Source organism: Dipteris shenzhenensis, chromosome 3 (assembly GCF_047967505.1).
Source record: "Dipteris shenzhenensis isolate YYH24624 ecotype China chromosome 3, Dip_SZ_1.0, whole genome shotgun sequence".
Lineage (NCBI taxonomy): Eukaryota > Viridiplantae > Streptophyta > Polypodiopsida > Gleicheniales > Dipteridaceae > Dipteris > Dipteris shenzhenensis.
The window spans coordinates 50,694,150-50,722,100 of record NC_141598.1 but is presented as its reverse complement, the minus strand read 5'-3'; the positions used below and the strand labels follow the sequence as shown (position 1 = coordinate 50,722,100).

The 27,951-nt window shown below is 44.9% G+C and overlaps 1 protein-coding gene across 1 annotated transcript in view; it reads right to left on the bottom strand.

Moving 5' to 3' along the window:
• TSL (Protein kinase superfamily protein) overlaps positions 1-25,841 on the bottom strand; it is a 55,257-nt gene extending 29,416 nt beyond the window's left edge. Inside the window, exons 1-8 of the mRNA XM_087402268.1 lie at positions 25,305-25,841; positions 20,341-20,421; positions 19,985-20,197; positions 19,335-19,442; positions 18,988-19,032; positions 18,794-18,906; positions 470-536; positions 40-106 (exon numbers count right to left, since the gene is read on the bottom strand). Coding sequence (XP_087258394.1) covers positions 40-106; positions 470-536; positions 18,794-18,906; positions 18,988-19,032; positions 19,335-19,442; positions 19,985-20,197; positions 20,341-20,421; positions 25,305-25,529 — 919 coding nt within the window. The 5' untranslated portion in view covers positions 25,530-25,841. The remainder of the gene's footprint in view (positions 1-39; positions 107-469; positions 537-18,793; positions 18,907-18,987; positions 19,033-19,334; positions 19,443-19,984; positions 20,198-20,340; positions 20,422-25,304) is intronic.
• Positions 25,842-27,951: the final 2,110 nt, after the last annotated feature.

The following is a 27,951-nucleotide window of genomic DNA, read 5'->3' as shown; positions in this document are numbered from 1 at the left end:
TCTGAAAATATTTTCAACAAAAGTGGACTTTTTTTAAACCTGTCCTTCCCTTCTTCAGAGATTTCCGGTGTTTTTCTATTGCTTCTTTTTGCTCCAGAAGAGATTTCTGTTGGGGAACAAAAAAAACAATATTTAGATAACTCTCCACTTAACTGCAGACAAGAGTCTAAACCAGTCACATGCAAACCAAAAGAAAACAGACAAACATGAGTAGGAGAAGTAAGAAGAAAATCGGTGAGATTGATCCTTCTGAGTAGAAGTCCCTTCTTTTGTTCCTGCATACAGATCTCCTGTGTCTTCCCATCCATAAGCTAAGCTTTATGTGGAGGCACAACAGTTCCTTGCAGTTCACTCTAAAAGTGCCAGACTCTGCTTCCCTAGCCTTGTCTAGCACTATACAAATCCAAAACAATGCAACTTCCCTCTTTATCTCACAGGAAGGTCTGCAGACTGGGAGATGATCACTCACCAAATGGGCTTGTATGTCTTTGAATGCTTGACCATCTTCCCATCCCTCTGAAATAACCGTCCCTGCCCTGCACAAGCAACCAAAATACAACATGAGGTGTACAAGTGGCATATATTGCCAACTTCTAAGATATGTCTCTATCCCGATTACAACGCCTTCACAAGATTTGAAGACACTCTTAAATCTTATCATATCAAATCTACAAAGTCTTGGACAGCTTTCAGACAAGACAAGACACACACTACATATGCATGTAAATGCCAGAATGTATCACTTTCCTAAAAACAAGAAGATACATGCAGAGCTCTATTGTCTTCCAAGGATGTCAAGCATTATAGTGCATGCATATATTTAGATGATCTTGCATGTCAATCCGTAACATCTAGGGGATTGTGCATGACACCCAAACAAGCTGTGCGTTGCAAAATTTCTCAATATTTCCATCCTGTATGTAGTAGATAGGCCTAAAGACTTCATCTCAAGCTTTTCATTTTTCTGAGCTGTGACATGGTTCTAATTTGAAGAAGAAAAAGAAGGCATGTGTTTGGGATAGTATGCAGAAGATTACACAAAAGACAAAGCTGAACACAAAAAAGAAGGAAAACCCTCAAGTGGCGAACAAGCTGGAATGAGCTCACTTGGCACAAGTAAACAGACTTGTTTGTTATGAGAATCACACAGCATCAGAGGTCCAAGATGTGCCCCCACAACAGAGACATCATAGACACAAAAAGATGGTACCGTAAAAATACTAGACACGATCGAGACCATGTCTTACACAAGCAACAATAATACAAAAGAGAGAGATCCAAAGTCCCGCTAGAGTGTGGTCCATTGATCTGCCAGATATCTCTAGACTTGAGCCCACGTGCTCCACCTCGAGCATATGTACACTCTCCATCTAGATCCCTTCCACCTTGCTGTCTTTGCACCAGCCTAGGTGGGCAGCACACTGAGCTAAGTCTGCAGCTTCTAAAAGGGCTCTCATAACAAGGGCCCCTGGCCCACAAAACTAGGTCTTTGGCTCTCACTATGTGAAGTGCTGCCCATGTGGCAGCCCCTCTCTTCCTTTTCTCTTGGGCACATCCTGCCCTAGGTCTCCCTCCCCCACATTCTCCTCATATGGGGGCTTACAGATGGGGAGGTGACCTTTCCAACCAGGGAGTACCCCTTCATCAATGTCCCTTGAGATCACTCAAGTTCCATCTTCCCATTTAGGCCTATCTTTAACCTATGACCCTTGCACCTATCATTCAATGCACTCTAATGCACCTGTCCCTTTCCTATTGCCCCTAGGACCTAGACACATGTGTGCACATCTTTATTAATAATCATTGGCCAATGTTACATAGTTTTGCGGTACTACTTACATCACTTGATCGATCATAAATACAAACATATACCGCACCATCAAATTGTCACCTAACAATAATAATGTTATAATGACTATTAATTAACTAAATAATCATTTCCCTTGTCATACACTCCCTCCTGCTTTAATGAGCAGAAGTCCTCTTCTAGATTATCTCTTGTCTCTTTCTCTTGTGTGCACTTTCTCTTTTTACTTCTGCAATTGCATCGTCTCCTTATAATCTACGAATATCTATGGAAAATCTCTAAAGAAATCTTTTTCCATCCATTGTGCATCACTTGCTGGCCGGTTTTTAAACTTGAGCAGCAGATATATATATATATATATATTCTTTCCACAGGTATTCTTCTCTTGATGGTACATGGTCTATTCTCGAGTAAGAACTTCAATCCCATCTTCAAATTCAGGTTCCTCTTAATGCTGAATATCCAAAAACGCAAAGTTATGGCCATGGTATTTCTTCAAAGTGCTACCATAAACTCCATCACGCATAGCAGGGACTAGCTACTATGACATCCCCACTGACGTCATCAGCGCCTAACAGGGGGTGTAGACCATAGTATAAAAGTATGCTCTCACACATACAAATCCACACACCCACACATACTTGAGCATCCATTTATACAAAGTCTTCGTACTGAGTTCCTGTCGGCACTCCGAGGGCAAACTCAGCCATGATGAAGGCTAGCACTAAAGGAGAAGGCTAATCAAAAAGTAGTCCAAATCTCTTCATTCAAGCTACAACTGCTTGTGAAGTCTAATCGATTTCATTTTAGTCTCTCCCAAACGAGCATCTAAATCTAAATCTAGCTGGTAGAGCAACGCACCATTTAAGATAGAAAGAATTATTGCAATACCAGCAGGTCGCAACTTGGACGAAAACTTCACAAGGTGAAATTTGCATGTCCGCTAATACGGCAGAAGCATATACCTAGATGAATCCAGGAACATTCCCAAACTCATCCTCTAAAAACACAACATAGTGCAATTTCAATCTCACGATAGTCACTCATAAGATTGAAAACCATAAACTCCATCACGCATAACAAGGACTCTTTGTTTTTCTACGTCCTCTTTCTATTTTGTTCATCCTGTATGGGGCTCTACATGGAGGAGAAGCTCGTGGCTCGAAGTCTATGGCATGATCATCTTCTCTCTCCATAGGCAATTCGAAAGAGTCGTCTCTAGAAAATCGATCCTCATAAGCTCTAAGGAACTCATTTCTTACCTGATCTTCTTTTAAGATATGAAGATCTCTTGATTCTCGTATATGCACAAGATTACAATTTGGCCCTCTTTTTACCAATCTTTTTTCTTGGGTAGAAGTAATCAATGGAATCGTATACACGCCTCGATCCCCTATGATCCATATGTTTTCATCCTTATGTACAAAGTAGCAATCATGAGTATGAGTTGAATAGTAGGGTTGAAATCATACCGCCGTGGTTTACCTAGAATCATGTCAACGTCCTATAAAGGAGCTACCAAGAAATCCCTTCAATCTCTGTATTTTTGTATACAAAAAGGAATATCCCGTACTATGGATGTATCTTCTTCATTCTGTCCCCTAAAAGCTCCTGAGAGTGACATGTTTCAGATGGAGTAATTTTTTCAATTTGTCACTCATTAAGTCATAATTGCATCCATCATCTAGGAGAACCACTATTCTTTGTCCATTTACGAACCCATACACCTTAAAAAGGTCACGAGGCCCAAAGGTATTAGCAGCATTCACGATTGGCTCAATAGTCATAATAGACTTCGAGCATGATGAGGTAGAAGCCTCACCCTCCTGCTTGAATGCCTTGTCTTTCCCTTTTACCAAATTTGTCTTGGCAATTTTAGCCAACAGAATAAAACACTTATGCCTAATGTACGTCTGAAACATTTTCCCTCCTTAATCAACCTCTTGCTTCTCTTCATCCGTCATAGGAGAAATGGCACCCATCCAGGATGTGATTGACTGTTCACATTCCTCAAAAGAGCTTTTCTCTTCCCTTTATTATTCTTAAACCGATTTAGTTTCCTAAATGTGAAAATGTTGTTGGTCTAAGATGTTGACCCACCATCCTTATTGAAGGGTTTACGAGGATTCAACTTCCTCTCAGCTATTTCAGCCAATTTAGTAAGGTCTTTAAGCGCGGTTGGGTTGAACATTTCAACTTCGTTTCTTGCTTTTGGGCTTAGGGCTGCTAAATATTTCTTTCTTCTAGCTTCCTCACTCTTTTCGTGTAACTTTAAAGAGAGTTTCCAAATCTTGGCTGTAAACTCAGCATTACTTTTATTATCAAATTGCCTAAACCTTCCCAATGAAAAGTCAAGTTCCCTTCATGCCTCGGTGGCATGAAAGTGGCTTTCAGCTGCTCCACAAACTTAGCCCATTCAAGGATACGCTCTCTTCCTGCTTGTGACAAAGAGCACCACTTTAAAGCATCCTTTTGCAGATGCAATGTTGCAAGAGCAAGCTTCTCTTGCTCCATCTTGTCTTGATGGTCAAAGTACAGCTCAAAATGGCGAATACATTTGAGGATTTTGTCACCCCCTTGCTCCATCATATTTGGGGAATTCGATCCTCTCTCATGGTTGGAACTTGGCTCTCTTCGAAGGGGTACTCGAATCTTCGTCCCAAAATTTAGAACCCTCTTAGTCCCTAATCTTGTCATAATGGACTGTTCAATCATATTGCTAAGCTGAAAAATCAGCTTATCAAAGTCTCCACTCTTCCTCTTGCACTTGATTATAATCCATGTGTGCAGGATTTTGAGTTGAAGGCGTAAACTCATCGCCTTGCTCTTGGGTGGTCTCGTTTCTTCTTTCATTACCAAATGAGAACTCCCTCTCAAAAGGTTCTTGAAGGAAATACAAAACTAAATCTATTCATGGGTTATAATACTCAAGATTTGTGTAACTCTCATCCAATCTATCCTCTTCAGAAGGAAGTGAAGGTGTTCTTTCTCTCTCTCCTTCGAGTAATGGAGGAAAAGGGACAAGTTCATTGTTATATCTCCGCTCCCCTTCCATTCTTTCCTTTTATTGACAAAAGAGGGGAAATGACCGCTTCGCTTGTGTCAAAAAACCACCTAAAATGAGCTCTTCTTCCTCCTCTCTTAGGCTTTCTTCCTTGTTTTATGCTGTAAACTGGTACACTCAATTTGGGCTACTTATTTTGAGTGGATCAGAGCTCTCGACATTGTTATAGAGGGTACTTGGTGGATGGATCACTCCCTTAAAACCTTGTTTCAATCCAACTCCCGTTAGGGAGAACGCCACCCCGTTCCCCATCCAGGGAGCAAAACTTTCAAGGAAAGCCCTTGCTGCAGGCCCTCCAAATTCAAGGTTGAAGAAAACAATTCAAATTCATGGTTCAAACACAACAATCCAAAATTCGTTTTTAGGGATCTGGATCTCAGATTGCTGTGCTCGAAAAACTTTCATGGTTTGTCGCACCTTGTTTGTTGATGTCTTGTTGTCACACGTGTGGCTCCCTTCCACGCCCAACTTCCTCGCTACTTGTATGCCTCTTCCCCAGACATCCACCTATTGTACACCTGCCTGCACGGCTGTACACAGTCCGCCTACCTGCGCGCCTCTTCTCCTCGCTTCTTGTCAACCTTTTCTATTTTTTCTCTTGTCGTCCCTGTACCGGATCGTGCCGCTCTGATACCAAATGTGAAGTTCCAAGCTTTTCAAACATGCAAATGTGTGCAATACATTGGCCACTGCCTAGAATATAATAATAATTCTAATACCCCCCTGCAGTGCCAATGTGGCGTACAAGGTAGTGATCAATCACCAAAAGGAGATAAGTTTAAGGCACTGCAATGAAAGGGACCCTGAAGGGGGAAGAAGAGCAAGAGAGTGAGAGTCAGAGAGAGAGACACTCAAGTGCGGGTGTGAAAATAATAAGCCACACCACAAACTCACTTGTGTTTTATTAGGATTAGGTTTACCCTATGACTGTCTTAAGACAGTCATAGGTGTCCTATCTTTTAATGAAGGGTTGGCAATGTGCCTTTACCCCAACAACCTCCCACCTAAAGGCCAATGTGCCTAAAGGGGAGAAAAGAATAAAAATTACAGCAATATACAGTTACTGTATACAAGACCATAAAGTAAGAATGGTCTCATCCTAATCCCATGATGTGGCGGCAATGTGCAAACCGCTCTGTAGGCAAGCTCTTAGTGAGCAAATCTGCAGGATTATCATCAGTATGCACTTTCACAAGCTCAAGTCGCTTGTCTTCCAGTACCTCCCTGATGAAATGATATTTCACTTCTATGTGCTTGGTCTTCTGATGAAAGACCGGATTCTTTGCCAACATGATAGCACTCTGACTATCACAATGCAAAACTGGCATATCTCCTGTAATGCCCAAATCTCCCACCAGCCGAGTAAGCCATATTGCTTCCTTGCAGGCCTCAGTGGCTGCAACATATTCAGCTTCTGTGGTTGACAGTGCAACGCATTTCTGCAACCGAGACACCCATGATATAGCACCTCTTGCAAATGTGAAAATATAACCGGTAGTAGACTTCCGGTTATCTGCATTCCCTGCATAGTCTGAATCTGTAAAACCATGCACCAATGCATCCTGCCTACCATAGCATATGCACAAGTCTTTGGTACCCTTGAGATACCTCAAGACACCTTTCACTGCTTCCCAGTGCCGCTTGCCTGGATTTGCCATATACCTGCTGATGACTCCCACCGCAAAAGGAATATCCGGACGAGTGGCAACCATGGCATACATCAAAGATCCAACTGCAGATGCATACGGAACCTTGGCCATTTCAGCCTTATCATCATCTGATCTGGGGCTGTCCTTACTGCTGAGTTTTAAATGTGGAGGCAACGGGGTACTAATGGACTTCCCCCCCTCCATTTTAAACCTCTGCAGTACTTTGTCAATGTACTCTTTCTGTGACAGAAACAAAAGTCCCTTGGACCTGTCACGAGTAATACGCATGCCAAGAATATGATTTGCATTACCCAAGTCTTTCATGTCAAAAGACTTATGCAGTTGTTTCTTCAAAGCACTAATCTCATGCTGAGATTTACTGGCAATAAGCATGTCATCCACATATAGAATGAGTAGCATCAAACTGCCATCCTTTGCCCGTTTGGTGTACAAGCAATGATCGGTCTCACACCGATGATACCCTTGGGACTGCATGAAGGCATCAAACTTCTTGTACCATTCCCTTGGCGCCTGCTTGAGTCCATACAAGCTCCTCTTGAGCTTACACACAAGCTGCTCTTTCCCTTTGACAGCATATCCCTCTGGCTGACTCATATAGATCTCATCATGGAGATCTCCGTGAAGAAAGGCTGTCTTCACATCCATCTGACATAAATCCATGTCATCATGAGCAACAAGAGCCAACACTGCTCTCAAAGTAGTCATCTTGACTACAGGGGAAAAGATCTCATCAAAGTCAATGCCCTTCTCCTGCTTAAATCCCTTGGCAACCAATCTGGCCTTATACCTAGGTAAAGCATTTGAATCCACTTTGACTTTGTAGACCCACTTGCATGGCAAAACCTTTCTACCTGCAGGTAACTGCACCAAGTCCCATGTATCATTCTGAAGTAGGGAGTCCATTTCTGACTGCATGGCTTTCTCCCACTTCTTTTTCTCTGTTCTTCCCATAGCTTCCTTGAAGCTGGAAGGCTCACCACAATCTGTCAGCATGATAAAATCAGCCACATTATTGGCTCCTAAAACAAACCTGGCAGGAGGCCGTTGTGCACGGGTGCTCCTCCTAACAAAATGTTCCGGATTAGGCTGCTGTCCAGCCTGTTCTTCATGCATAACGGGTGGCTGTACCACCATATCTGGCTGTGTTACAGCTCCATCTGCTGGCATATCCAGTGGTGCATCATTGGCAAAATTATCTGGCTGATTTTCAGCCTGTATACTCGCAGCCAAATACACGTAAGTGCTTATATGAAGGTGGCTTGCCAGACCACACCTCTTCTGGCACTTTCAACTCCAAAGCCTTGTTTGGCGACCTGTTAATAATGTGAACTGCTGTTTGCATGGCTTCTGCCCAAAAGCCATGGGGTAATGCAGCATAAGACAACATACATCGAACCTTCTCCTGAATAGTTCGATTCATACGCTCACTTGCACCATTTTGAGATGCATTATGAGGGGCTGTGAGTTCCTATTTGATGCCCTTAGCTTGGCAAAACTGCACAAAAGCATGTGACAAATACTCACCCCCATTATCGGACTTGAGGCATTTCAGCCTGCATCCTGTCCGATTCTCAACCTGAGCAACAAACTTCTTGAAAGCATCTAAGGCATCTCGCTTATGCTTCAAGAAATAGACCCACACCTTACGTGTGGCATCATCAATGAAAGTAATAAAATATTTTGCACCCCCTAGTGATAACTGTGGCATCTCACACAAATCAGTGTGCACTAGATCAAGCGGTGCTCTATTCTGGGGAGTTCTCCTCTTATGAGGAGTCACAGAATGCTTGCCAAATATACAATGATCACAAGTAGGCAAATCTGAAAAAGAAAGAGGCGGCAGATAACCCAAGCGTGACAGTTCTTGCATTCCTTTAACAGACATGTGTCCCAACCGGCTATGCCACAATGAAACCTTTGGCAGCTCGGTTATGGCAACAACATGATTACCCACACTGGAAACATAAAGAGGGTACAAGGTATCACTCTTAAAACCCTCAGCCACTACAGTCTGGCCATCAGTAATCACCCATTTGGAATCCCCAAATGTGGTGTGGTAACCACTGTCATCCAATAAGCCAGTGCTAATCAGATTTTTCTTGATTTGCGGCACATGGCGAACACCATCAAGCATAAATGACCGTCCATCAGGAAATACTATCTGTATACTGCCAATCCCTGCAATCTGACATGCATAGTTGTTCCCAAGATGAACAACTCCATGAGTACCTGTGTAGGAAGTAAACCACTCCCTATGAGGAGTAACATGAAAAGAGGCACCTGAATCCAAGAGCCAGGTGTGCATGTCACGGCCATCAATAACCAAAGCATGTGCTATTACAGCAGAAGAGCATAAAACATCATGTATGTCACTGTCACTATCCTCTGCTGCAAATTCACTGCATCCAAGTCATCTGCCTTGGCCTTGCCTTTGCCTTTGCTTGCATTTCCTGCATCCTTTGATTCAGCCTTCTTGGCTTTTTGATCCCGTATGAACTTGAAGCACTTAGACTTCACATGTCCCTTCTTGCCACAATAAAAGCATTCAATGTCCTTTTTGCCACGGGACTGACTGTGGGATTTGGACTTACTAGCAGATCTCCCCTTCTGCTGAGTCCTGCCTCTGTCCTGTACCTGCAAAGCATTTGAAGACTTGCTGCCCGCATTATTCTTCCTGCTCATCTCCTCCATAAGGAGAGAGCTCTCTACATCAGCATAAATAAGAGTGGCATTCGAGTTTGACAGGGTGGTCTTGAAAGTGTCCCAACTCTCGGGGAGGGTACACAGCAAGAAAGTAGCCTTGAACTCCTCATCAAGGTTCAACCCCTGTGCAATCAGCTGTGTAAAGATGGCATTGAACTCACTCAAGTGTGAGGTCATAGCTGTACCTTCCTTCATGCGAAGATCGACCAGCTTCTTCAGCCAATAAACCTTACTGGCTGAGCTCTTTTGGGCATACAATTCTTCTAGTCTTTGCCATAGACCATAAGAGGTCTTTTCAGCCTGTACATTGAACACAAGAGTGTCTGAAATAGTGAGCATGATAGCTGCCCTCGCGGACAAATCAAGCTCTTCCCAGTCATCAGCTGCCATGTCAGATGGCTTGACACCCTTCACCCTTATGGGCTTAGCAATCTTCTTTAACAGAAGTACATTCAAGCACTGTTCTGCCCATAATGCATAGTTGTGTGCTCCTTCCAGTTTCTTTATGTTCAGAATTGAAGAACCACTTCCCCCTGATGCCATATCAGATGAGGAAAGTACCTGACTCCCTGGAAGTAAAAAGACTGAATAAAAATTCTGATTTCTCAGAAAAACCTGCTCTATTCAAGAGCCAGAAGCACTCTCAATGGTGCTGTTTTTACTGTCAGGAAAATCTGCAGCAAAACAGTAAATGACCCTGCAAATACTGTACCTTCTGACACACTGTACTGTGCTCAAAGAGGCATAAAAACAGTAATTTCAGACTGCTGCAGCTGTTTTTACTGTCAGGAAAATCTGCAGCAAAACAGTAAATGACCTTGCAAATACTGTACCTTCTGACACACTGTACTGTGCTCAAAGAGGCATAAAAACAGTAATTTCAGACTGCTGCAGCTGCTCAACAAGTGCTTAACAGTGCATAATCATCTGACAAACCACAAACACTGCTGTAAACACTGCTGTACTGACTGTACTGATCACTTCTCCCACCTCAGATGAGGTATTGCACTGAGTTAAATTGCAGAAACCACTTGGCAAACACCCAAAAAAAAATGACACTTCAGCCTGTCACAAAACCTGCAACAGTAAATGGGATAAATCCCAAGCAATCACCCTTATACCAAGGGGAGAAAATGCATCTGAAGATCTCTGTCGGTAACCCAAGTGCTATCAAACAAAGTCTGGGCAAAAGCCCCTTGATCTGACACCTGAACCAAGTGAAGAACACCTCAACACTGAGGTAGCATGCAATATGAAAATCTCTCTCACACTTTTACCTGACAATGTGCAATGCATAGACTGCCCCTGTGTACTCAGTAACAACACAAATCACAACGTACAAACACCAAGAAGAAAATCTTTTGAGCACTGTCAACGATGGGCAGTTAGGGACCGAGTAAACTCGATGCGCCCTGACCAAGCGTGGCTCAACTGAGATTTTCAAAGTGCGCACAAATAATGTGACCTGCAACAAATGTCACCAAATGCACTGCGGAAACAAAGCAAATGTGCTCCCCCTGGCTACACACTGCCTCAAGGCATATACTGCAAACACGTCCAGGCAAAAGCCCTTTGGAATTGTCACCCAAAACTGAGAATTGCACTCAGTAAATGCATAGAAGCTTCTGCAAAACAAGCATCTGACCTTCCTGAAAGACAAGTAACTGCGCAAACACCACCACTGTGGCACAAGTCACCTCAAGCGTGAGGGACACGAGAGTACCTGCTGTACCTCAACAAATGCACAGTATACAGCTGAAATGCTTCAGGAATGCATTAGGAACGCTTCATGTACTTCCGTACTTGCGCGTACATGCATGTACCACGCACAAAACAGAGTGCTTCAGCACTATTCCTCTTCCAAAAAATTTGTGTGCCTGCTGTACTTTTCTGTACCTGCAGAGTACCTGGTGGACTGCGCAGTGTACTGAATCCCAGAAGGGGAAAAACAGAAAATGTCGAAAGGTTTGCCCTGATGGAACTCCCTGCAGGTGTGGTGAAGGCGTCGTCCGTACAGTTGTACGGCAGTCCGTACGACTGCCCTTGGAGTAGCTGCGCGACGCCGCTTAGCAGCTATGTAGCTGCTATGCAACTGTAGCAGCTGCTGTGCAGCTGCCTGATGCAGCTCCGCCCTGCTGATGTACAGCCCGCGACTCGCGTCGTCGCCCGTGCCCACGCCTGAGCTGCTCCCGTGCCCACACCACAGCCCGCGCCCGCGCCCGCGCTGTCGCCCTGCAGCCCGCCTTCGCTAATGCGCCGCCGCCCTGCACAGATCTGGCCGCTCGAAGTCCGTCCGTACGACTGTACGGATGACGTACGGTCGTACGGCGCTGTCCGTACGTCCGTACGGAAGGGGTTGGGTAGACTAGGGAGTGGAGGGGAATGGCTCTGATACCAGTTGAAAGGGACCCTGAAGGGGGAAGAAGAGCAAGAGAGTGAGAGTCAGAGAGAGAGACACTCAAGTGCGGGTGTGAAAATAATAAGCCACACCACAAACTCACTTGCGTTTTATTAGGATTAGGTTTACCCTATGACTGTCTTAAGACAGTCATAGGTGTCCTATCTTTTAATGAAGGGTTGGCAATGTGCCTTTACCCCAACATGCAAAATGCCTCAAACTTCTCACGTGGAAGTGCTTTGGTGAAGATGTCTGCAACATTGTCATGTGTTGACACATAGATCATACTGATCTACCCTGCATGCAACTTCTCTTTGACATAATGATAATGAACCTCTATGTGCTTCGTGCGAGCATGAAACACACGATTCTTTGCCACTGCTATAGCACTCTGACTATCAATGAGAATTGGAGAAGGACCCTCCAATAAGAGATGAAGATCAGCAAACAAATGAGGCAGCCAAACACATTCAACTGTCGCTATGAAAGCTGCCATGTACTCAGCTTCACATGAGGAAGTGGCCACTGTGGATTGCTTCTTGCTCAGCCAAGAAATGCAAGCTTTGCCCAAAAAGAAACAATTACCACTAGTGGACTGCCTAGTATCATAGTCTCCAGCCCAATCTGAATCACTGTAAGCATGCATCTGCAAGTCACCCCCCCTGGGAAACATTAAGCCATAAGACTTTGTGCCTTGCAAAGAACGAAAGATTCGTTTTACAGCCTGCCAATGTGTTGTCTTTGGGCTGTGCATATGCCTACTTACCCGAGATACTGCATACTGAATATCAGGCCTTGTATTGCACAAACAGATGAGGCATCCAACAGCCTGGCTGTAAAGTGTGACATCCATTGATTCACTTGCATCATACATAGTAAGCTTCAGCCCCGGCTCCATGGGAGTGGCTATAGGCTTACAATCATGCATGTTGAACCTATCCAAGAGCTTTCAATTGAGACATAACGATGCCACGCTTGTCTTGTATGAACTGGATTCCCAAATAAAAATTTAACATGCCCAAATCTATCATGTCAAATTCAGCTTTCAACTCAGCTTTGAAATCTGCAATTATTTCCTCATTTGACCCTATGAGCAGCATGTCATCTACATAAAGAATGATGACCAAAATATCCCCCCCATCCTTCTTGAGGTAGAGGGTGCTTTCCGTGGGACTATTATGTAACCCCTTACTTGCCAGGAATGCATCAATCTTGGCATACCATGCACGTGGGGCTTGTTTCAGCCCATATAAAGCTTTATTCAGCTTGCAAACTTGAAGTGCATTGTCAGAAAGTTCAAATCCAGGACATTGTTTGACATAAACCTCTTCCTGCAAGTCCCCATTAAGGAAAGCTATTTTTATCTCCAACTGATGGACATTCCAAACAAAATTTGCAGCCATGGCAATAACTGACCTGATAGTCATCATTCGGGATGTAGGAGCAAAAGTCTCCTCATAATCTATGCCCTTCTTCTGTGCATAGCCTTTGGCAACCAGCCTTGCCTTGTACCTATCAATGGACCCATCTGGCTTCCATTTCACTTTGAAAACCCATTTGGTACCAATGGCATGCTTCCCTGGTGGCAAATCCACAACATCCCAAGTCTAATTTTTCTGAATGGACTGCAATTCATTGTGCATGGCATGCATCCAATGCACATTATCCTTGGCTTCTTCAAAAGAGTCAGGTTCTTCTTCATCAAGGAAGAGTACCTGCGTAAGCTATCTCAACAGAAAGAGCCCCCCCTGCGTGCCTTATTGCACTACGAGTTCTGCTAGGCAAAGGTGCCTCAAGCCTACTCTCCTTGAGAGTCTGTAGCAACCAATTCGGAACTATTTTGGCTGCATGTATCTCTTGAATCTCTTGCCTGACAACTTCATCCACACCCTGTGGAGGTACAAAATCAGCCTGTGGCTGAATCGGGGCATGTGGATCAGGAGGAGGTTGCTGTAAATTCTGATTTTCAGCATGAGCCTCAGTTGGGGAACCAAATGCTATAGAAAGCATCCCCTCAAAAACATCATCTGAAGAAGCTGGAATAGTAAATTCAGCATGTATATGTGCTGAATTCTTTGAAAATATAACATTTCTACTCACAAAAATCTTGCGAGAAGCAGGATTGTAGAGACGATAGCCTTGCTTTGTGCACTATACCCAACAAAAATGCATTTAAGTGCCTTATCTGACAACTTATGTCGAAACTCCACAGGCACGTGGACATATACAGCACAACCAACAAATCTGAAGTGATCCACCGAAGGCTTTCTCCCATGCCATGCCTCATAGGGGAGTGATTGTCTTCAAAGCCTTTGTGGGAACCCCATTCAAAACATAATTTGCACACATGAGGCCTTCGAGCCAAAACCTATGAGGCAACCTTTTACTAGTAAGCATGCATCTATCCATCTCCATAAGAGTGTGATTTTTGTGCTCAGCTTTGCCATTTTGTTGAGGTGTAAGCCTCACTGTAAGCTGATGCGTGATGCTTTTCTCCTTCAAAAATGCCTCAAACTCATGAGACATATACTCCCCCCCTCTATCTGTGCGAAGTGTCTTCACCTTGAGTCCTGTCTCATTCTCAACCATAGCCACAAAGTGTTTGAAATGCATAAACACTTCTGATTTTTCCTTGAGACCATAGACCCAAGTATAATTGGTGAAGTCATCCGTAAATGTAACATAATAGAGATAACCACCAAAAGCAGGTGTCCTCATGGGACCACAGACATCACTGTGTATGAGCTGTAATTTACGAGTAGCTCTTGTTACATCATCCTTCTTAAAAGGAAATCTATGCATATTGCCAAGGATGCAACCCTCACATGCATGAGGAGGAGGTGACTCCAAAGGAGGCAATACATCAACCATAGCATGCTTCTGAAGTGTCATCAAGCTGCAATAGCTCATGTGCCCATATCTGGCATGCCATAACTCCGCATTCTGCATCGCAGTAGTGGGAGTGCTTACTGAAAATGCAAGATTCGGATCTTTTCTCATAACTGTCAAGCTGAAATAGACCCCGATACAAAGTGCCAGACAACATCAAAGCATAGTCATTCTCTTTGTCTCGGACTGCACACTTAGCATCATCAAATATGACCTAAAATCCTCCTCTATTGAGAGAGGACACTGAAAGCAAATTCTTCTTTATACCTGGCACATAAAGAAGATCTGTAATTCTGAAATATGTGCCATCCATGGATGTGAGTATGATGTCCCCCACTCCACACACTGAATAAGAAGAATTATTTGCACATGTCACCTTCTTTTTAGTAGGTGGTGGATGCAGAGAAGCAAAAAGGCTCGTTAGTCAAAGGAGCACTTTGCCTTTATATTGCCCGTGTACTCATATATGAGATGAGAGGACAACACCACCACCTATTCAAGGGTGAATTTGGACTACTCTTAGCTTTCCTCATCTACCCCAATCAGAGATGTGTCTACACGAGGCCCAACGACACAAAGACCAAATACTAGTGCAAAAATGAGGTCAAGAATGTATCTTGATAATTGTTCCCTCTCCTTTTTAAAATGGTCTTAGATATCAGCCTTGGGTGTGGATGCCCACGTATCAATTTTTCTATAGAGCCATCGATCTTTCGTAGACTATAATAAACCTTATTACTTTTCTTTCTTTTCTTTGTTTCTTTTTCTTTCTAGTCCATTGATTAGTGTCCTATGTTCGAAACCTCTGTCGGCCGGGCTCCAACTCTGAACAGAGAGGGGATATCCCCAAGTGTAATCTGCGCGTCAACCCAAAGAGAGAGAGAGAGAGAGAGAGAGAGAGAGAGAGAGAATCGGCACAAGAATGAGGCACTGGCAAACGTATATACAGCAAAGGAATCAACCAAGTGAGGTGGAAAGAAATGATCCAAGAGATACCTCCAGCAATGCAGGAGGCAGGCCCTTTTTAGGCCTACCAAGTGGCCGACCCAGGTCCATCCAGGTGGCCGACACAAGGTAAGTCAACCGACTAGGTCTGGTCCGTTGACCCGACCAAAGTTTGGCCTAAGCTGGCCTAGCCAGGTGGCCCTACAACATGGGCCATGCAGCCCTCTGTTCAGCCTTGGAAAAGACCTCTACCCACAGGGAATCCTATCCTGAAAAGGGCGGGCACACCCACAAAACAGCCCTCGCTCACTATGAGATGCACTTCCTCCATACATTCTTGTGCACATGTGAGTGTGCTTCCATATTCATCCAAAGAAACCCCATGGAACTATTCCATACCCCGCACCCTGCTATTGGTCCTTGCAAAAACCCTCTGCCAGATGGACAAAAAGAGACGGAAAAGGGAGGTGGGGTATGGGGGAGAGAAGACTCAGCACCATGCTGCCTTCTCCAACAGCCTTCCCATGCTTCTGCTCCAAATTGCTGCCACACGTCACTGTGGCCAGACAGCCCCAAGCTGCTGCCAAATGTTGTCATAGGTAGGCTGTTCAAACCTCCGAATTCCTCAGCCTCATGTCAGGCTGGGCCCCCTATCACCGATCTCCACTAACAGTCCTCTAGGAACTGCCGCATCAGATCGCCCAAGGCAGACTGATCCTGCTGCCCCAGGTCGCCAGTGGGCAGGCCGCTCCTGCTGCATCAGCAATCCCCTAGAACGAGCCCTTCAAGGGCCTATTTTACAAGTGGCCTTGGTTTGTCCCTACCTGTAGGTAAGAATCACACAGATGCCAACCACTAGGGGAAAACCACAGCTTGGAAAGGCTGCTGCAAACAGGAATCCGATCAGCACAATGTGTCCACGGTCTGGGCAGACACCTATTCCTTGCTCTTCTGCAGCAACACGCCTTGAACCAAATGCTCGGATCACTGACCAGCCCTTGTGCTTGGAACTGCAGCCTCAGGTCGCCTGGGCAGACTGCTCCAAAGCTCCAAGAAGCTGTGCGTTAGCTCGTCGTGCACCAGCCGTGCACGCAGCAAACCAACCCTCAATAGCACCTCGGATCTATGTAGTGATACCTTCATAGATTGTGCCTGGAAGCTGCCCTCCCTTGGTCCCTGTCCGACTTAATCATCTGATACCATGTGAGTATGGTGCAATGCGAAAGCATACATGAGTGAGTGAGAGAGAGAGAGAGAGAGAGAGAGAGAGAGAGAAAGAAAGAAAGTTTATTAAAGTCTTCGGAAGACCGATGGGTCTATGAGACTATGAAAAACCTGATACAATGAGCTGTGGTAGTGGAGCTACTAAACGAGCATCCACACCAATGCAGAGTGCACAAAAATGCAAAATGGCAGCACTAAGTCCTAAGTACAACATAGTCATATCCCGACTATATATATATCAATCTCAGCATCATTGTCGGCATCATCATAACCATCATTTTCATCATCATCACCAGCAAGACATCAGGATGGATGAGGCTGTGGAAGTGGAGGCATGAGGCCAGCAATAGAACGCTGTCGCCCCCTCAAGGGTGCAATCCTGGTACGTCTCCTGGTCATAGCTCTGCGTCTAACCAAGGCCACTGTGACCCCCATTGGTCGGGCTCCGACCCTAAACAAGGAGGGGATGTCCCCAAGTATGATCTGTGAGTCAACCCTCTGTCTGAGCAGTTGGGTCACAGGCTCCGGGTCACGGTCATGTCGAGGTCTCGCCTCGTGGGGGTCTACGTGATCTGGCTGAAAGAACTCCGTGATAGAGCTCTGAGAAGTATCAGTCGAGGGAGAAGTCTACTCCTGTCTCCATGCTCGCAGTATCCTATCGCGGTGTCTGGGCATCTCATGAATGAAACCAGCCAATCATCGCTGGTCTGGGTAGGAGAGGACACGGGCCAACATCCCATAACTATCTCTAAAGAGGCAGTAGAAATGCCCTCAGATCTCATAGTAAACAAGACACCTGAAGATGAAATCCTCCTCTGTCTCAACCTCCTGCATGTCACATAGTGTGCATATGTGCCTCTGCCTGAGTAACCACTCTGCTCGGCCACTCTCGATACGAAGTCTGTGTGAAGAGACCCGGAACTGCCCAAGGGAGATCCTCAGCGAATGGGGTAGGTGAATTTGCATGTATCTTGGTGGATCAATGAAACCCTCCACTGTGGAAGACTGATGGGTCTATGAGACTGTGAAAATCCTGGTACATACATGACTGAGAGAGAGAGAGAGAGAGAGAGAGAGAATAAGCACAAGAATGATGCAATGGCAGCTGTATATACAGCAAAGAAATCAACCAAGTGAGGTGGAGAGAAATGCTCCAAGAGATACATCCAGCAACGGAGGGGGCAGGGCCTCTTGTAGGCCTGCCAAGTGGCTGTGTATTAGTCAACCAACCAGGGTTTGGCCCTCAACTGGCCTGGCCAGGTGGCCCTACAACATGGGCCATGCAGCCCTCTGTTCAGCCTTGGAAAAGGCCTCTACCCACAGGGAATCCTATCCTGAAGAGGGCGGGCACACCCACAAAACAGCCCTCACTCACTATGAGATGCACATAACTGCAATAGGAGCCTCAAGGCTGGTCAGTCTGGCCAAGCAGTGAACCTGTTCACAGTGCGTCTTGGTTGGGCACGGATTGTACGGTAGGGTGGGTTGGCTAAGGGGCCAGCCATTTAGCTGCCCCTCCAGTTGGGTGATAGGTGTCCTATGTGGGAAGCCTACCGGGACTGCTTCCTACTACTCTTACTCACCGACCTCCACTGGGGAGAGTGCGGATGAAGAGCAGCAAGCAGGTGACTTGTACCTACAGCTGCTGTTGCCCAGTTTTGTTGTCTATACATTCAGCTTTGTGTGAAAGACAACCTACAATAAAAACATGTAGTGGGCTTGTTTCGTTGAGGAAGTATCCAGTCTTGTAATTTTAGCTTATACTTACACTCCTCTGATACCATCAAAGAGAAAACTCTCTAGACAGACTACGATCCCTAAATGGAATCCTAATTGTAATACTTGCATTACTCCATCAATTTCTCACTCTGTCCATAGAGATTTTATAAGTTTTGGAGAGGCAACTAGGATCATAACCCTTCATAACAGCTATAATAAGCTTTCTTTTAGATGAGAATGCCAGCAAGCTATTAAAGTCACTTCAGTTTTCTTCATGTATATGATTGAATTTCCATTTTAAAAGACATTGAGATAACAATATTTATCAAAACAAATCAAGGTTCTATTTATATAGTATAGGTCTTTCTGTGTACCTTACAACACTAACGTTGCCAAGCCTTAAAAAATCATTTCGTATCCGCATCCTAGCTTCGTGTCGTTCACTATTGGCTGCTGCGATCAGAAGATCCGACAGAACCTTCAAACGCTGAAAAGAAAGAAGTAGCATGTCACACAAAGGCATTGTAGAGCAGTCAAAAACACAAGTCTGCAGCAATAGAAGTAAGACCTTTTGCTCCCTGTGTTGCTCTTGTTCCCTGACATCATTGAGCTCCTATGACACAACCACACAAAGGAAGTAAAGCAACAGTTCAAAAAAACGATAGTTTAGCACAAGAACAGTTTCCTAGTGCTTGCAATCAACGAGAACCATTACTCATTCCTGTCAGTCACAACCATACTTCGCAATAAAACAAAAGGGTGACCCAAGATGCTGATAAATACTTCTACTCTTGATCTGACATGGTAAAAAAACGGAAAGCATATCAAGAAAAGTGGTGTGTAAGGATTGATCCCTGATTTCAAGAAGATTTTAACCAGCATTAACTGTCCACAAAAGCTTTGAAATTAGAATACCTTCTCTAGTTGTTGATTGCTCTGTTGACAATCTACAAACTCTTGTCGTACTTTAGAAAGTTCCTCTTCAAGCGTGCTGAATTTAGTCCTCAAGGATTCTAACTCATCCTAATCAACAAAGAGAATCGCTTCAGGAGAAATACTTGAGCTTAGGCATCTGCCAAAGCAAAAACCTCTGCATATACAATACAAATTTGATTCAATCCGCAAATATGCAAGATAAAAATCTTGCCATTTTATTGAACCCAAAACTTTGCAGATGGGAATATGACTATACGAAGAAAGGCCGACCACAGACATGAGCTTCAATGGTTGGTTGACATTATTGCCATTATGGCATTAAATGTCTAGGAGCAAACTGTTGCTTAATGAAAAGCCAAAAAGGATTCTGGTGGGGTATGAGCATTGCTTCAAAAGAATTGAGAAATGTTTCCCCAACAACTGCTGCATTAACACCATCAAGTGACTCGAGAGCTTAGGCAGACAGTCCGAGGTAGATGATCAATGAACAGTTGAAACTCATCATCTGTATGCTGAGTTTAACAAGCTTCATGATTCTGAGATAAACCTGCTCTTCAAGAAGAAATAACAAAGAAACTCAATTGATTTTATCTCCCATGATTCAAGAAAACTAAATAGACTACACATACTTTTGCAGATGAGGCTTCCAAGTGACCATTAAGCACACCCTTGCTAGAGGGTGAGGTAGAGATATGCTTCTGATCATTGGTCTTGGTAGTACGCCCTCTACCTCCATTGCTCCGGCCCCTACCACGACCTCTTTTCCTACTTGTCTCATCCCAAACAACAAACTGTTGTTGCTCTAAATCATCATCTATTTGTCTCTTCCCATCAGCAAGGACCTGGAAAACATGTCAAACTCATGCAGTGAAAAAAAATCTTTCATTTTTTAAAGAGCATCCTCTTAACATAAGCATTCAAAACAACCAGCCACTTAACAAAAGCATTGTACTCACAGCAGATTCCCCAATCAAGCTAAACCCACCTGATGACTCATGTTCTCCTCCCCATCTACATAATGTTTCCTTTTTTGAGGATTTGGCTGAATCAGAAACCCTCCTCCACCCTACATCGACGATCCGAAAACATAGACAGCATAAATTAGCAAATAAACAATGTTCAGTCAAGCTGTGATTTAAAATAAATCCCATAGTTATAGCCATTAGAACTATGGTCTTAGAATCTTCCTACACACAAAAGTACTGTAGCCTCTAGCCTGCTTAAGATATGTATCTTCACAAGAGTGGAACACAATTAATCATACTCAAGACAAAGGTAGGAAAGAACAAGAAAAAAGAACAAACAGAGTGAACAGACAAGGTAGTGGGGGAGGGACAGAGCCTGCCGCCACAAGGATGGGGGTCAGCCAATCAGCGCCAATCTGCTGGTCGGCGGACCTTGCAGGTTGGCCAGCTTGCTGGTCGACTCAGTTGGGAAGGCAGATTGCCTCCCCTTCTTCCCCTTGGCCTATCCACTCTAGCCTTTGCATTGGATGAGAATATGCATGCTTTGCAAGGGATGTACAGGCTGAAACAGGCACCAAGAGCTTGGTACAAGATAATCGTAACTAGTTCACGAGGATAAGTCTCACTCGTCATCTGTAATATGCCAACCTGTATTTTGTCTTAGAGGGGACAAGAGGATGGCCATCATCTTATCTGTGGATTTACTTTGATCATCACTGGTGATAACACCCACGGGGGTCACTAGAATGACAGCACAAGGGTACCACATATCTCAGAGATACATGTGATGGATCATTACCAGATGGATACCACCCTAGGTGAGTACTATGATTGAGACAGGGCTAACGATTGGGGGTTCCAACATGGTCTACTAAAAGATATTGCTTCTTGGTGGGATCATGGGCCATTTCAAGATGCAAGAAGCAGCCTCACTCACTCTTTCTTCGACAGAAGAATACAGAGGGGCATCTTGTGAGTCAATCTGGCTCAAGTTATTCTTGGATGCCCTTCATGAGGACACAATGTTATTCTTTATGAGAACCAAAATTAAACATTTCAGTGCCAAGAACTCGGTGTCTCAAGGTGGTCGAAGCAGATCAAGGTTCAATACCATTTCATCAATAAGATGATTAAAAAAAAAGCATGTGAGAATATCTACTGACTGACTGCAGATAGCACCCGACTGCAAATAAAGTGTTCAGAGGGACTCTTCCCTAGAGCTGATGCAGCAGCTCATACAACAGGAACAGGCTCCAAACATGGTCATTGAGAGGAGGTCGTAGATTTAGGCATATGCCAAGTTTGTGAGCCTTCATAGGCTATTTTGGGGCCCCAAAACTTTGCTAACGCTTCTCCAATATACCTTGAATCTACAACCTTGCAAAACATTGATGAGCCCCTCAAACAGATCATGAAAATGGGTCAAGAGTCAAGCATAAAGAGTAGCCGAGCCCCTCAATTAGATCATGAAAATGGGTCAAGAGTCAAGCATAAGGAGTAGCAAAATTCAAGGTAAAATTTTTTACTTCAGTTTTTATAGCACAAGGTCCAAGGGAGGAAAAATGCACCATGTCCAACATGGACTATTCACTTGACAAAAAAACAAGGGGAGAAAAGGAGAGAAAATACAATGTCATTTGGGCCAATGCCAAAAGATAGGTGACCAACAGGTTAAAACTTGCATAATTACCATGAGGGACATTTCCAATACGCATGATGGTGACATTGAAAACCTACAGAAGATGCTTGGGGATAGCAAGGATGTGGATTTTAATGTTATGATGCAGGACATGCATACCTCCCTCAAAGAGGAATTGAACAAATGGAAATTAGATATGCATATACAGATGGGAATCTAGATTGGTAAGGTACGTGAGGAGATGAATTGCATGGTGGATGCCAAGAGTAACCATCACACACTATGATTGAAGAGCTAGAAATGTAGGTCGCCAAGCTTTCACTGCCTCCTATAGCAAGGGCATGCGAAACATACATAGCTCTATGTTGAAACCTAGAAAGCAACTCCTTGAGCAATTTCCTGGCGGCAGACACTCAAACTAGCTGCTAGACAATGGACAACCACCTAATTGTAGTCCCACAGTGAAGTAGGGATAATGGAAGTAAAGGAATCAGACACCTCTCTCCAATCTCTCACCAAATGCGTGCAGAAAGAGATAACTTGGATTTGGAAATTCCTTTTCTGTACCTGTATGGACGGGCTTGAGTGGATGAGGGAATGAGGCCAAGGGGCTCCTTTTGTACTGAGCCGACCATCTGGGTCAGCCAACCAGCAAGATGGCTCCAACTAGCAAGCTGGTTCAGATTGGCGGGGTAGGCGTATAACAAAGAATGCTCAGCGAGTCCATTACAGCCTTTGGCTGGGCTCCAAAACAGTCTGGACATTTATTCCCTCCTAGTCTAGTGTCGATGTCCCTCACGACCATGCAAGATGTGGCAGGATCTAACTCATATAGAGGAAAGAGGCTGCACCAAAAGGGTGTGCTGCTGAGTCTCCACTGATGCTTGACTACAAACCAGACAAAGCCACCCATCCCAGGGTATTCACTCATGTCTCTCTATGTGCCAACAGCGTGACTCAACTTAAGTGATGTCTGGATGGAGGCCATGGCCCACCATTCTCTTTGTCTGGTTCAGGCTCAGTTCGAAGCCCTTGTTTATCAAAAAAATGGAGGGTGTGAGACCCCACAGGAGGAGGGCATGGGGGAGGTGTACCAGCAGAAGATAAGCATCTGAGAGAGGCTGCCATATGGGCAAATCTAATCGAAAAGGAAGGGCTGCCACATGGGCAGCATGCAGGCTGCCATGTGGACAGCAAGTACAGGCTGCTGTTAGAGGGCAACACCAGGCTACCGCTATGCCCTAGATGGTGGGCAGAAGGCTTACAGATGGGGCAGGTACAAGATCCAGCACCAGACATAGGAGCAGCAGCAAAGGCTGCATAAGAGCAGGCCTCATAGGCCCTGCATACAGGTCGGAAGCAGAACAGACAGTCAGCAATGGAGCTGGTCGGAGCAGTGCCAGAACTGGTCTGGGCAGTGCCAAAACAGGTCACAGCAGTAAGCGGCTTCCATGTGGCCGTCAGGCAGCCCCATTGGCCGCAGACAGAAGCAGCAAGGAGGTCAAGGAACGGGAGCAAACAGTGCCTCACCATTGGCTGTTGACCAGAGCAGCAAGGAGGTCTGTTTGCAGGGCATCTAATCAGCCCACTGAAGCTCTAGGAGAGCACGCAGGCTGACAGACATTGAAGGTGCCAGGAGGAGTAGATGACAGTTTTGAGTGGCTAGGAGTCCACATCTAGTCACTACTTCATCTCCTAAATGGTGGCACACTGAGCACACCCTTTTCGTATCATGTTTTGTTCATTTGTTAGGAGCAATCTTTAACGCATGATGGTGGCACAAGATGCATATGCCCCTTATGTGGCCTACAGGAGGTTGAGTCTGAGGGGCATTTCATTTTCAGATGCCCAGTGTACTATGAGATTCGAGGGTGCTTCTATTGTCTATTCAGAGATACCTAGGGGTTGTTATCCCGATTCCTCTCTTTTCCAGATCAGAGATGCTTGACCGAATTCATTCACAAGGCAGTCAGACTTCGTGAGCACCTACTTCAATCACACAGAAAGGAGGAGCATACCCTAGACTCTTCTCAAAGCATGATCACGGAGTTCTTCCAACTGGACCATACAGGCTCCCCCCCTACAGCCCCTAGACATGATCAGGACCTCTGCCAGTGACACGACAGCTCAAATAGAGGGTTGACGCACAGATTACACTTGGGAACATTCCCTCCTTGTTCAGAGTGGGAGCGACCGACAGGGGTCACTATCGCCCTTGTTAGACCTAGAGCTATGACCATGAGACAGCACAGGACTGCGCCCGCAGGCAGCTGACAGCATTCTATCTCTGATTTTATGCTCTCACTCCCCCACCTTGACGAGGGGAGACCACCGTGACATTGGAGCATATTTCACTTCGTATTCTGATAACAGTTGATATGACGATGATGATGATGATGATAGTGATGATGTGGAGGACTATTATTCTGTAGCACGTAGTTTTTTTGGCTTTTGTACAGGTGTTGATGCTCGAATAGTGCTACAACCAATGCATCATTTTTTGTGTAATAAGGTTATCAGCTAATGAAATGTGTTTCTATCCTACTCCCACCCCACCATGTGCTAATACTGAAGAATATTAGAACAGGTTACGAGAAAGGAGACACATGGCATCATTTTGATGGGCTTAGGAGATAAGAGACTGCACATAGCGTCATTTATAAAAAAAGAGAAAGCATTCTCATCCCAAAGGTCTAGAGGGTAGGGTTTAGATTGGGACAAAAGTGAGTAATTCTATTGTGAACCCATCCTAAACCAAGTAGTCTAGGGTGACAATTCCCATCCTTCTACGGCTCTAGGTCTAGCGTTGTGTATCTTTCCCATACTCTTGTACATGACGTCCCTTCCCAATTGTGAGAGCTGGATGTTTCCTTCAAACAAGAACAGATGGCTTCCTAGGAAGCTTGCAGGGAATCTTCTTTCCCATCATACTGCTGGCCAGCCCCAATCAGCCCAAAGCAAGCCAAAAGACCTGTGAGCCAATGGTTTGTATTTCATTCATAAAGCCAATACGAAGGCAATCACAGACGGACCTCTTGTTTCGTTTAAGTCCTCTTCTCTGATTGCAAGAGCTGGAAATGTGTTTCTGTTTGAGTTAGATGCATCTCTTGACGTTTCTGAGATATGATCAGGGATATTATATTTGCCATGGATGAGTTAGATGCATCCATTGACTTTATGCAGTATGGTTGAGAACATTATAACAATGTACTATTTGAAGATTGCTTGGAACTGCAATTGTGTATTCTATTAGATTTGACATTAACTGGTGCATTACCAATTTGGTGATTTTATAGGCATTATTAAACAAAAGCTTTGCAACAAAATGCCAATCTGACTACTAACCTCATCATCCTCCTCGTCGGATTCGGTAGAAGACCCAGGCACTGAACAGTCGGTTGAAGGTGCAGCAGCGCCTGCCAGCGCGTGCGTGCCTTGCCAGGCTGCATGTATAGAAGTGGAGGGAGGTTTCCCAGCCATACGGGCTTCTAACTTCGCCAACTTGAGGGGAAAAGAGGGATCTGATTGATTCGAATTGGACGTAATGTGTGGGAAAACGTCATCGGGCATTGCTAAAAGCTCCCTGCCGCTAAGAGCTCGACGTTGCTACAGCATGGATTTCTCAAAGGTGAACTCCTAAGCAGTCATTAAGTCATTAGGAGCTTACCCTTGAAGGGTAGTTCTGAGTTCACCTCCTCTCCGAAATCATTGAAGGGTCTTTGAGCTGTTGGTGAGGATGAAAGAATGGGTGGCAAGTCTATGGAGGGCAATGCGAGCTTGGAAATGGAAGGAAAACAATCGCCCACAATGATCCTAGCAAGGGAAGAGGCAAAAGGAGTAGTAGGAGGATTTGGGCACAAAGCCCGCCAATCGCCCACATCAAATGCTAGACCAAAAAAGGCTTAGAGATCTACTCTAATATAGTGATCACTAATTGAGCCCAAGAGATCTATACTCCATATGGTGAGTTCCCTAGGGAGTCAAACACAACATCTCTCCCCCTCCCACTAATGGTCGGTTGAGAGCTTGGGTTGAGACGACCCACGAAATAGATTTGGAGGATGGCCCCCACGTGTACCAATTCGCAGTCATGTTTTATAAAACAAAGTGCTAATTATGTCACCAACGTGTGATTGGTGTGGCAGTTGGAGGAGATGGAATGGCCCAATCATGTGATGGTGGTGGCTGGAGGAGTTAGCCATGGAGTGGGCGACCGAACATAAAAAATTTCGTGTCTGTGTTTGGGCATGTCCCTCCTAGTGGCCAATTCACCACCTTCGATAGGATGGAAGGCGGGTGGTATGAACCCAACCTAAAATTTTAACCCATTCTCCCCCGCACATGTCTTTGCCTTTTCCCAAATACGAGTAGCCTCACCCATCTAAGACGGGTTTGGGACCCACCTTCGTCAGATCTCATGTTGGGAATTAGGATCCTATGAATAAAATTTTAGGTTTCCTTTATAAATCTCAATATCTGAATGCTTTTAGGAATTTTTCAAATTGGATCTCCTATTATTTGATAGAGTACTTGAACTTAAACGTGTGCTAAATAATCTTGAGCTGAGGCCATATGCACTCCTAGACTCTCTAAGTTTCAAAGCGACTCTTTTTTTGTGTGTCTCGTGAGGGCTTTTGAAGACATTACTCTCTCTCTCTCTCTCTCTCTCTCTCTCTCTCTCTCTCTCTCTCTCTCTCTCTCTCGCGTCCAATCTCTTGCATGTGAAAATTCTGGCCTCTTCTCGCTGCCTATCTCTCATTCTCCCCTCTTCTCCCCTTCTCTCTCGGCCTCCCCCTCTCTATCTCAGCATCTCTCTTGTCTTCTATGTTTTCCAGTTCATTCTTCTCCCTCTCTCTCTCTCTCTCTCTCTCTCTCTCTCTCTCTCTCTATATATATATACATATATATATATATATCTCCGCCCCTAGCCTCTCAACCCCTCCGCCCCTAGCCTCTCAACCCCTCCGCCTCCCTAGCCTCTCCGCCTCCCTAGCCCCTCCCTCTCCCTCAGCCCTCTCTCTGCTATCGCGCCAACCCCCCTATTGTCGCATCTCCTCTACTGCCTATCACCTCCCATCTGCCATCCTCTTCTGCCCATCACCTCCTCTGCTATCGCTACTACTACAACCTACTATTCATGTGGGCAAGACTCAGCCTACCGCAGGCCTCTAGGCTTGGCCATACATGCTGCCTTAGGCCATGAGCAGCTGCGCCAGCTGTCCCAGCAATGGCAAGCAGATGCGCCTACTGCTCAGCTGCCCTTAAGCCTGCTACTAACCTTAGGCTGGTACTGGGTATCCCTGCAATCCATTGGCCCCACTCGAGGCTCCAACAGGCCCTCATGGCCTAGTTCCACAGCTCCGCATCAGCTACAGGCGACCTACAACACACCAAGATCAAGAAAGGCCCGCAATCAAGGGGAAAAGGGGAGGGATCCTATGCAAGAATGTAAGATCAATATTTCTCCACAAGGGTTTTTTACTTCAAATTTATTTTGCACTATGCCTACACGAGGGTGTGTGGAGGACATTTGGGGAAAACAAGCCTTGGAATCTACTCTAACAGCCCTCTCAAATGGGACAGCCCACAAAGATACCACTAAAGTGCTCACATGCCTCAAGAAAATATGTCTCGTGCTAATTGAAAAAATAAAGAGCCTAGAGGCTACAAATGTGGCCTTATTAGCTAAAAAATCCCATGTTGACAAGACCCTTGCTGAGTTTAAAAAACAGGGAGGGAAATACAAGAAGAATGGAGGAAAGAAAAGGCTAAGAAAGAGGACTGGGAACAAGAAAAAATAGAATGGATTAATGAGAAGGTAAAGCTCCAAGACAAGATGCATTCACTGGGTGTCTACAGCAAATGAAGGATATGCAAATGCCTTCAGAGGGGAGTTGTAAAGCCATGGAAATACTCAGAACAGAGAGTGCAGCTCTCAAAAAGAAATGGCGGTCATGCAAGCCACGATGATTGGGAAACATGCTGAGAGCAC